This window comes from Pundamilia nyererei, unplaced genomic scaffold, assembly GCF_000239375.1.
Source record: "Pundamilia nyererei isolate P.nyererei 1_Seehausen unplaced genomic scaffold, PunNye1.0 scaffold00056, whole genome shotgun sequence".
Lineage (NCBI taxonomy): Eukaryota > Metazoa > Chordata > Actinopteri > Cichliformes > Cichlidae > Pundamilia > Pundamilia nyererei.
This window is the reverse complement of record NW_005187457.1, coordinates 105,442-116,711: the sequence shown is the minus strand read 5'-3', so window position 1 is coordinate 116,711 and position 11,270 is coordinate 105,442. Positions and strand designations below refer to the sequence as shown.

Sequence of the window (11,270 nt, the reverse complement as noted above, 5' to 3'; positions counted from 1 at the left end):
GCATGAGTCCTGCAACAGACCGATGATCCCATGAGTCCAAATTGCATGGAAGAAAGTTGTTTATGTATGAGTGTGCTCCACTGTTAGCATTTTTGGAGGGGTAGTGTTATATCTATTCATATATTCAGGAGACGTTTTGGCCTCATGTGGTCATAACCATTCTGCCATCAGGTCACTCTGATGTTTGACATTCAGCAAACTTGATAAAGTTTTTTTTTGCTTTAAATTTATTTCATGAATTTGTTTTTGACAACAATTTCAGGCAGATTTTCATTCTGATCGCACAAAGTTACTGAAATCATCATTTCAAGCGATAAGGTGGTTTGATAATGCTTTCTTTGTAGTGCAGGTTTATCTTTTTTTCTTTGTGTTGTCCCCATCGTCCATGCTACAGTTGATCACTGCTGACGGCAGCAATCTGAGGGAAGTAACCGCCAAACAGTATTATCTCACCAGTACATTGAGACAAGCTGGGGTCTGCTGTGTCAGGAGTCATAATCTCATCCTGTGGCAAGTCCAGAGATGGAGAGTCTGTTTCTACTTCATCCACAGTCCCTCTATGTTGTTGTAAGAACTGAAAGCCTCTAGATATTGTGCTTGGTTCAGGAGGTTTAGGCCTCAGACGATCATTCAAAAAGCCGTGAGTACGTTCCCGAGATGAATAAGAGGAATTCACATCCACACTCAACAACAAGCCACTCAGTAATCCTTCAAACACACTTGAACAACTGCCGTCCTCCCCATTTAATGGAGCGTCCATCTGCTTCTCCTCCACTTCATTCACCTCCTCTTCTTCTGAAGTCATCATGCCAATCTGGGGTTTGTAGCAAACATGCTCGAGCCTTCTGTCAACAAGCATTTTCTCAGTATCTGACATCAGGAAAGGTGTTTTCACTGTGAGTGGTCCTGATCCAATCTGGGACTCTTCAACATGGATGTTGGGGTAGATTTCATCCCTCTCCTCCTGGGAGATGACAGTGATGGGGGACAGTGGAGGGTCATTGTGGGTGCACGAGAATAATGGTTCGACTCCATCGTGCTGTGGACCACAAAACAAACAAATCAGAATCAGAATCAGAAAGGGTTTTATTGCCAAATGTTGAGCAGGTTTACAACATTAGGAAATTGCTGCAGTGCTTCAGTGCAAACATACTGTCATAAAAATATAAAAATAAGAATAAGAATTAAAAGTGCTAAGTGGATCCATACTTAGATCTAGAGAGATAAATACAATGCAATTGTTTCAGAGTTATGTGTGTCATCAAGACAAAGTATCTAAATCTCTCAGAACGAAAACAGGAAGTAGCATTGACTTCCTACGATAGTTCAGGCTAGCAATGTCTAGAAACTAATAGTAGGCTATTTTTAGCTTAGCTCAAAACTGGCAAATTGATTTCTTTGTTTTGCTGGCACTGGTGGAGTTGTTTCATTTGCTAGTTGTTTCTCTTTTGGTCATTATGCTGACAGTAAGATGTAGTCTCCTTGGCTGAAAAATGAAGCCAATACGTGCCAAGGGTCAACAACTGCAGTTCCTGGACTTGGGAGCATCCGCTAAGGCTGGCATCAGAAGTGAGTTAACACTATTAGACTCCAGTGCTACGTTACTTGGGACTAGGAATGGGAACAATGAAAAATGTGGAGATTCTAATTCCATTATCGATATCAGTTATCAATTTGATCACTTGTTGCTTCTCATTGGCTCCACAAATGCTAACAGCCTATCAAATGCATTCATGCAAATTGACTGCACGCTGTGTGAAATGTTTGTGTGTGTGGGAGGCATTTCCCCTCTTTGTTGTGATCAGTGTTGGGATGGTTGCCTACTATAGTCCAACACACTATTATAAATCCCTATCCTAATGAAGATATGAACTTTCTATGATCTTTCTCTTAGGATTTAGCTAAGCCAAAAGCACAAAGCAGAGACGAAAAACGGCACAAAGAGACTAAAGTGATCGCCACAGTAATTCTACTTTGGAAATGTTATATTTTAAAGCATATCATGATGCTTTAAAATGCAGAATTCACAAACCAAAATGTCATGTTATAGTAGCTATATTCATTTTTTATGTACAGTGTATGGCTGATGAGCATGAATGTCATCTCAGTGGACATGCTTGCTTTGTTTACCTCCAATAGTCTGATGGCATTACTGTGTCCAGGTTTTGGCAAGTTTTCAACTAGCCAGGCAGGTCCCCAGGATATACATTTCTGTTTGATCCTAAGACAAAAAACAGTTAGATTTTCAGTTTTTGATTAAAACGCTACAACAAAACCTCCTTATTGTGCCTCTGAGGTACTAGACAATATAACTGATGCATGCGTGTATTACTACAGCTGTCTACTACTGCAAATTAAAATCAGTCTCTCCGCAGGTAAAACCACCAGATTGGGAAAGGGTGCTTTGACCACATTTAGTAGGCTACACGTGTTGGTTTAAGTTTCTCTTCGTGTTAAATCTGTGGCTTCTTGTTCATCTGTTCATGTTGCGGTTTGGCATTTTAATAAAGCCGACCACAATGGCATCCATCGCTGTTACTAGTAAAACAAAACTTAAGGTCCTGATGTGGTATCCTTAGAAATACTTTGGCTGTTAGGTTTTGTTTTGTGTCTGTCGGACAACAGTTGTTTCGAGCTTAATTGTTCATTTCGAGCATAAATGATTAATACCTTTCCCTCATGCATCTCCAGCACATCAGGTTGGCTATGATCGCAATGAAGATAGCAACGATGAAAACACACACAACCACCAGGCCAACTACAGGAGACAAGAAAAGAAAGACAACACTTTTTCTTTTAGCAGACAAGTTGTAAAGGAGTTATGAAAATAATATTATTTTGATGTTAGTTGTCCTCAAAATACAAAAGGAGAGTTAAAAGCCTAAATATGTTTTAGTATTTGTGGCAATAGAATATTGACCTGGAGGAGCTGCAGGCTCAGAGTAGATCCAGCGCCCTCGCGGTCCTTCTCCTGCTGAGTTGGATGCAGTCATTTGCAGAACCACAGTTCCTTCAGGACAGTTCAACCACTCCTGCCTTGGACCAGGTGCAGACACAGTCTCTGTGTAGAGAAGCAAATGAGAGATATTTCTTTTTTTAAGCAAGCACAATATTTTTAAGGTAGCCTTAAGAAGAAGACCGGCATAATGCTGCTATTTGAACATCAACATGGTCTTCTTTTGCATGAGATGGACGATCCCTCTGTTTCTTCACTACTTCCCTGGCCTCGTCCTCTTGTAAAGATAACATATCAGTTGGGCGTTTTAGTCAGTGTCCTCCAGCCTACTGTCAACAAGCATGATCATAGGATGTGTGGCCTATGTGCTGCTTGAAACCTGCTTGGCTCTGCTGAACTACTGAGGTTAAAAATGGTTCTGATGCACCAACGCTTTCTGGGAAGCGGGTGTCTGTGGATTGCTGACTGTACACTTGTAACAATGGATACTGGTGAAAATAATTTCCTGGTTTTTGGGAAAAAATACACTTCTTATGAGTAAACATTTATTTTCAGGTTCGATTACTGTTGGGGAATTTGCCACCCTAGTACTTTCAGTTCTGTTGAAACACCAGTTTTGATTAGTGGTCTAGCCAGACCTTGTGTATTAAACTGATGACGTCCCCATAAGTGTTGATTGCACATAAAAATAAATAGCAATAACCACATCATTTGTCCATAGTTGACTGGTAGGCCTGTGGCTAGCTTAATTTGCCCAGCTTGAGCTTGAATATATACAGCAGGTTTTTGTTTTAGTTTTTTTACAAACTACAACACTATCAGTCATGATTTGGCCATCCCATAACCCCAACCTTAACGTTACTGAAGCAGTGCGGGATCATCTTGATAGAGAGCGGAACAAAAGGCAGAAAACACTCAAAGAAGAGCTTTGAATGCCCTTCAAAACGCTTCAAGAACTGCACCTGAAAACTACTTGCCATAAAGCTCTCTAACAGAGTTCAGGCTGTGCTGAAGAATAAAGAATTAATAAGCCACAGCACCTATTTCTCATTTTTCCCAAGAAAAATAGAGAGAAATGAGGGTTGGCTCAAGACTTTTGCACATTATTGCAAAACAGAAAATGAAGGAAAAACAAGATAAATCTGTAACAAAGAGACTCTTTCATTTGTCAAGGACTTCATTGGCCAAACGTCTGTCTGATCCTTTTTCCTCTGTTAAAGCCACAATCCCATCAAACTTTTTCTAACCAGTATTTTTCCACTCATGTATTGGTGTGTTTGTGCAGATCATTAGCAGTTAAACGTTTCTACCAAACAGAGATAGTGAACATTGAGTCAGATCATGACTGTCTCTGAGTGCAAAGATCTCACCAGTTTCCACATGACTTTCTCTTGTAAGCTGCAACTTTTAGTGCAGTGCAAGAGGATTAACTACCAATAAAAGATTTTAGCATGATCTGGCTGCAGGTTATATTTTGGCACAGTATATGAGTAATAGAGCAAAATAGCATAACACAAAAGTGGATCACTGAAGTAATTATCTGAAATACCTCAAAGAACACTGATAGTTGGTATCTGCACGTAGCACATTTGAGAGAGCAGAATGTGCGCTCTCAGGTGCTTTAAAGCTGACATTCCAAAAATAGTGCACAAAGCAGGCTGGTTTGTAACTGTGTTTACGGATGCATTTGTGCACATAGCCACATGGCTTCCTGTTTGTGGTCAAAGCCAGTTCTAGAAAACTCTGAAGACTCTGTGAAAATGACGACAAACAACTGTTTTTTCTTAGGTGAGGTCTCGGCATACACAATCAATCACCAAGGTGATCTAAGATAGATACAAAATGCGTAGGACTTCAGAGAAAACTACCAAAAAGGTCTCTTGTCATGTTAGACAGTGATGCTGTCCCTTCCTTTTAGCTTTTTTTGAAAAAGTATTTTTAACATAATAGCTACATAATCCACATGGAGCAGTTTAACATTTCAAATTCATGACATTACTGGAAGCGAGAGGTGAAAAACCCTGCTGATGCACTGCATCTTTGTGGGAGGGGAGTATCGATGGAATCCTGGTTGCACACTTTCCATTTTGTAACACAAGTCTTCTGCTGAGACACAATTTATGCTTACATAAATTTACTATTGCATACATAAATTTCCCACACGTGTGCGCCCACAGGAGGACTTTGTCTGACCTAGGTGGAATACAGACACAAAACGTATGCCTACATGTGCTCCATAAAAGGCAGGGCTCGTGATGTAGAAGAACAGGAAACACAGCGCAAAGTTGTGGTTCCTCTAAACCTTCAGTGCAAATCAACATGTGTTTATACTGATCTGAAAAAGCAGCTGAAAAACATGTGTTTAAAAAAAGAAAAAAATAGACTTTTTCTTTAAAGCAACAGCCTGCTCATATAACTAAACTTTTTCTGTCACACCAAAGCATGCCAGGTACTTATTTTGGACCCGCCTTAAAAGGATAAATAAGGTGACCCGATAATGTTTATAGACAACCTACCAATTTTCACTTACCGCTACAATAAATGTCTGTTTCGGTTTCTAAATTTATCAGTTAATATGATGTTTTTTTGTCGAACAGCTGATTGTGAAAAAATGCCCATCCCATCAATTGGCATATACAGTTTGATACTCACTATTTAATTCTTTGTCTTTGGATTCCGGTGTTTTGCAATAGATGTTGTACTTTGTGATGAAACCCCTCTGCTGGTATACGGGCAGCTCCTCCCACTGGATCTGGATGCGTTGGGCCTCGTGGGCCAGCACAGAGAGGCTTGGACCAGAAAGTGGCTCTGAAACACACAGTGATGCAAAGACTACGTGTTGGGTACGGTAAGTGTTTCCTGAAGCCCAGGTATAGATTCACAAAATCTAGCACATGCTTAAAAAAATCTTCAAAAATATAGAAATAAACTTCTCTTAAAAAAAAATCTGAAGAAGTGTTACTCTGTTCTTTGGAGTAGAGCAGTATGGATGATGGAGCACTGACACCTCTGGTGGTCACAGCATACAGAGAGATGTTATACCTCGCACCTGGAGCCAAACCTGAAGCAAAGCCAGAAAAAAACTACATTATATTAAAATATATTATTTATTTTGCAAATATGAAGATTAGTTCACAAACACAGACCTAAGGTATATAAAGACTATCATCTGCATTCTGTGCTTGTGCTGGTGTAATACAACAAATGGCCACAAGAGGCCACTGTTTTCTCTCATTTAAAGCCCTGGTGTCTTTATATCATTTCATAGATTTAAATTTGCATTTATGTGATGCAATATTTTGCTGTTTGTATGTGGACAGCCAGATTCCCTAGCGGCTCAGTGGCGAGTCTACCTGTGATTGATGTGCTCTTTAGATCTTTGGCCAACTTTTGCCACCACAGCCCTTCTCCAGATACATTTGTCCTTTCTATCACGTAATACCGCAGTTCTTCCTCCTGTGTCGATGGGTAGTTTCCTGTTGTCCACGACCAGGAAACAAACACAGCACTGCCTTCAGCAGCAGGGCTAAATTTGATCAGAAGAGATCCAGGGACACCTGAACAGTGAAGACATTTAGTGTTCATTTTCTCCATAACTTAACCGTACTTTTGTTTTAATCTTCTGTGTGCAGTATTGCTATACCTGATTGTCTGAGAATTACATCAGCTGGTGGCGACTTTCCATATGTGGTGACCGCACTGATGCTCAGGCTGCTAACCTCTGCTGGTAGCTGAACTGAACACTGGATGCACTCGGCAGCACAGGTTTTAAGCTTCTGACCATTATCCAGAAAGATGTCATACTCAATCACCTTGCCACTGAAATCCTCTCGTGGGAGAGGCTGGGAAAGAAATCCAGTCATCACTTAATATTTACATTTGTCATTTGCAGATTAAGTTCTTTAGGGTTGCGTGTTATGTAAAGTAATTTAGCTGGTGTCTGTAAAACCTCTGATCAGAGGATGGCATTTCCTGTTTGCAATTGTCCCTTGTTTAGCGTTAGCCAAGAGGCTGTTATATTTCTTTGCACTTTGCTGTGATGGATAAAAAATTAGAACTGAAATGAAATTGAAATTCTACCTGCACTCCTATATTACTCATTTTTAGTAATATAGTAATATAGTTTGCCAGTCTGAAATACAGTTACTTGCTTATTATCCAAAAGTTAGATTAGAGGTCTGACACCACTTTCATTTTACTGTATAAATTGAAATTACTGCTGCCAGAAGACAGGCTTTGTGTTAGATTATTCTGTGGTCAGGTATTGTGCAGGAAGTCGCTGTCAAGAGAAAGTTTTTTCTTTCATGTAAAATGCACAACAAAAAGGTCTCCGCAGCAAATCAAGTGGTTGCAATTTACAAAATGATAAATGATTCCTTTTAACCAATCAGCAGTGAAGGCTTTCTGTGTTATAACCAAACTGATGCATTATAAAAAACATTTCTTGTATTTGATGGATGTTTGGGATTCATAATTGTCAGCATAACAACAAAAGCCAGGGCTCATGAGTGGCCATAACTTATTACCTTCCACAAAACAGTCACGTTCCTCTGGCCGTCTCTCCCCTGCCTCTCCACCTTCCTCCAAACTTGCAACTGCTGGGATGGACCTGAGGGGAGGGTAGACAATAAGTTGTGGGCTATGAATTAGAAACAACAAATTCTTATATCATCACATTTACATTGCATCTGTCTTATGATAAGCAAGAACAGTGAGCTTGCCTTTTCCAGGGCTTTTCTTCCTCACAGACGGGCTCCATTTGCTGCAAAGCAATGCTTTTCTGGCGCTAATACTACTTGCGTTGGTATGTGTCGGCACAGGCGCTGTGTTGCATATTTTCATCTGGAACTCATACTCAGTCAGATGTGTTAGATTATCTACCCGTATCAGCTTCTTACCGAGTTCCACGCCCGCTCTCATTTCCTAAAAACATTGAGAGATTAGATCAACTTCATGGTGCCAGATAAAGGCTTTTGCTGTAAAAACCCCCCACAGTGTCGTTGGAGGAGTGTTAATAAAACTTTACCCAGGAAGTGTTGTTTGTGCGCAGCATGACATGAGGTCTGAGATAAACCGAGGATTCATTGCTTTTCCATTGCAATGTGGCTGCTACGGAATTGCTCGGAAACTGTATCTGCATAATAATAGGTGCATCGGGAATCACTGCAAGACAAAGGAAACCAAATATAGTGCTCACAAATGATAGAGACAGAAACAGCTACATATTCTGTAATGGCACAGAAATTCTGGGCAATTAAAGTTTACTGAAATAGTGACAGAGCTCATCCGAGGGCGTAGGTAAATTTCTCTTCAAAGAAATATTACACAAACAGAAAAACAGTTTGCTGATAAGAAGGTCAAATTAGTCAAACTGTGACCATAAAAAAAAACTTTCTAAAAATGATACATCAGGTGATGACACATTTCTCGAGAAACCATATGACTCTAATAAAAAAAAAGGAAAGAGAATGAAATTAACAAGTGAAAAAAAAACATTCAATGGTATTCAAGTATTCAAATTCAAGATCTGTGTAAGTATTGCAGAAGCACAGGTTTACCTATGTCCTTCACACGTAGGACGACTGGATCGGACTGTGATGTTCCAAAGTGGTTGGAAGCAGTGATAATGATCAGGTATGTAGTGTTTTCATCAAACATGCTTCGTGGTATGGTGATTTTGTCAGCATCCTGGATTTGAAATAGACGTATCTGACTCCCATTTTCCCTAAAAATAAAACATTAAAAAAATCAAACCATGAGATTTGGATAAACAAGAAAATACAAAACAAAAACATAACACCATACCTGTTTACAGAAATGTTGTAGAGAGTAGGGAGGTACGTTTCCTGCCCCCTCGTCCAGGAGCAGTTTATTAAGGATGAGCTCTTTGCTGTTTCACATGTTATAGTGTCAGGTTTATCTGGAGGCACTAAAAGCGCATGATTGAAACAAAAAAAAACAGACCTTAGTTTTTACATTTGCTGGAAAATGAAAACTAGTCATTTGCTTTCTGTGTCACTTCTATAAACAAATTTCAAAGTGTAAAATATTAGCAAATGCATATTTTCAATAATTTTATACTTTCTCCTAAAAATATATATTTTGGTAATTAAAGTTTAAGCACGTCTGCTCCCATTACTACAAGGTACCCATGGGTTTACCTTTCACTTTGCTTTTTATTTTTTATTTTTATTTTGTACTGTTTGGTTAACAAGAAAAATTAATAAATAAAAAAGAAACTATGTTCCAATAACCCAGCCTCCAAGTTCTGCTCAACATCAGCCATAACAGACAGCAGTGAAAAACAAAAAAACAACAATTGTGATTTATTTAGCCTGCTGCAAACCAAGTTTACCTACAACCCCACTGCATTTTCTTACTATTATGCCACTTTTATAGGCAGTGTTTTAAATTTGTGTCTTACTCTCTCTTTCTATTTTTTGCACTTGCACACAAATTTTCTTTTGCAGCTGCTGTAAACTGTACATACGGCCAGCTCGTAGATCCACTCCATTCACAACGCTATGCATATAATTACTGCAGATCGCTGCAGACAGTGGGATCCATATGCTGGGCAGATAGAATTTCACTGTAGTGCAGTTGATTCTCTCCCATTTATCCACAGGCTTGCCATTTAGCACCATGTATATCTTGGCTCTGCATGTAAAAAAGAAAACTTTTAATTATCATTTCCTAACTGGTGGAGAGGGACAAGAAGTCTAAAAACTAATTTTCTGTTATCAAATATGAGCCAATAAAGCTGATAGCTACAAACACAGCAGGGAGATTTTCATGCATGGCAGAATACTGTGTAGCATTGTTCTGATTCCCACCTCCAATCACATTTATGGGTGTGGCAGTACACCGTCAGATTTGAGCCCATGAGAAAGAGTGGAGCTGGCTCTACAACCAGGTACCCAGTATACTGGGTAGTGATCGCTCGTTGGCAGCCAACAGGCAGAAGAGGGAAGTCTGTCCGGAAAAGACAAATGCATGAAGTTTTCCCCACAGCATTAGTCGAGAAAGTGAATTTTAGACCATGCTAATTAATACATTATGTATAGCAAAACCCATTTACTATAAATACCAAGTGGATCATTACATTCATTGGCTGTAATGTGTGAGTGGGAGATCCCAAAAAATCTTCTTTGTGCAAGAAGGAATGCCAAGAACAGACAAAGTAAAAGTGTTTTCCATGACTATGTATCTGCTAATTTAATTACTGAAACACTTGGGTTGAAATTGTGGTAAAAGCCGAAGCAAGGGTTACAATTCAAAACCACAAGAGCTACCAAAGTGTGATAAGGGATCTCAGTAAGCAGAAACAGAGTAATGGCGGTGTGTTTTTTTAAATAGCTGGAACCTGTAACACTCACAATTGATAGAAAAAGTAAGAAGTACAATAATACATCTCGAAATGACTGAGGAGACAGTCATCTCAGCTCATTTTTCTGAATCCCGAAGAACCCCTTCAGCAGCTGTAAGAACAAAGAAATGAGAAGAGAAGAATAACAGGTTGTTTTTTTAGGAAACAAAATGAAAAACGACAAATTTCTTACTTCTTATGAATCACTTAAAAGAAATTTCCTTTCACAAAATTATCTTCAAAGCCTACCTCAGTCATCTGCGTGCGGGAGCACTGGAGTGAGCAGCCTAACATGAGGCGGAGGAAGAGCTTTTAACTGAATGTCTCATCCTTTCCAGTGCAAGCTTGAAGCTGATAACATTAACAAGTACAAGCGTCACAACACCGTGGCAGATAAGAGAAAACACGTTCCTGTCAATGTTCTATCCTGCTGACACAACTGAGATGAACTCAGATTAAGTATTTCCTCACGTCAAGCATGTTAACTTTCAATTCTTTCGCTGCCAGCAGCCTGTTGGGACACGTTGGTTTTGGTCCGGTGGCTAACGAGCCTTATCGCTGCTCACCTGCGGCACGCAGAACCTGAAAGACAGGACAGGAATAGGGAGAGAAAAAAAATACTGCATTATCCCACAAGGAGAGTCTCCTAGCGATCAACGACTGTAACGTGTTTCTCTGTATGTTTTTGTCTCTCAAAGACTGCACATACCATCACTTTCGACATATAGGCGAAAGATTGAGATAACGCTCACCAGAACTCCATCCTGTCTGGGTTTTCTTATCAAGATACCATCCAAAAAGGCTTTTGCTGTGAATCGATCGTCAGACGACTTGCTGTGTGAGGAGCACCTGACTAAAGTGATCTCTTTCATGGGAGTGAAATGTCTTAAAGAGGCCAGTGACCTAGTTTTGTGGTATTCTGGCAAATGCAGAAACTTTGATCATTTT

At 39.6% G+C, this 11,270-nt stretch overlaps 1 protein-coding gene across 4 annotated transcripts; it reads right to left on the bottom strand.

The window, feature by feature from the left end:
- Positions 1-302: 302 nt before the first annotated feature.
- il23r (interleukin 23 receptor) lies at positions 303-11,164 on the bottom strand. 4 transcript variants are annotated; one of them, XM_005733954.2, is made up of 19 exons: positions 11,032-11,164; positions 10,794-10,904; positions 10,572-10,673; positions 10,333-10,434; positions 9,790-9,928; positions 9,447-9,613; positions 8,762-8,885; positions 8,515-8,681; positions 7,983-8,119; positions 7,678-7,879; positions 7,483-7,565; positions 6,600-6,798; positions 6,310-6,513; positions 5,919-6,017; positions 5,609-5,764; positions 2,921-3,061; positions 2,671-2,758; positions 2,131-2,221; positions 303-1,039 (listed from the first exon to the last, which is right to left on the bottom strand). In XM_005733954.2, exons 4-19 carry the CDS (start codon positions 10,391-10,393, stop codon positions 389-391), a joined length of 2,709 nt encoding a protein of 902 aa, XP_005734011.1. In that variant the 5' UTR covers positions 10,394-10,434; positions 10,572-10,673; positions 10,794-10,904; positions 11,032-11,164; the 3' UTR covers positions 303-388. The 4 variants fall into 4 exon arrangements, with proteins under 4 accessions (XP_005734011.1, XP_005734009.1, XP_005734010.1 ...); XM_005733952.2 differs by having other exon boundaries at positions 10,572-10,904; XM_005733953.1 differs by having other exon boundaries at positions 10,572-10,904; positions 11,075-11,164.
- Between the last annotated feature and the right edge of the window lie 106 nt (positions 11,165-11,270).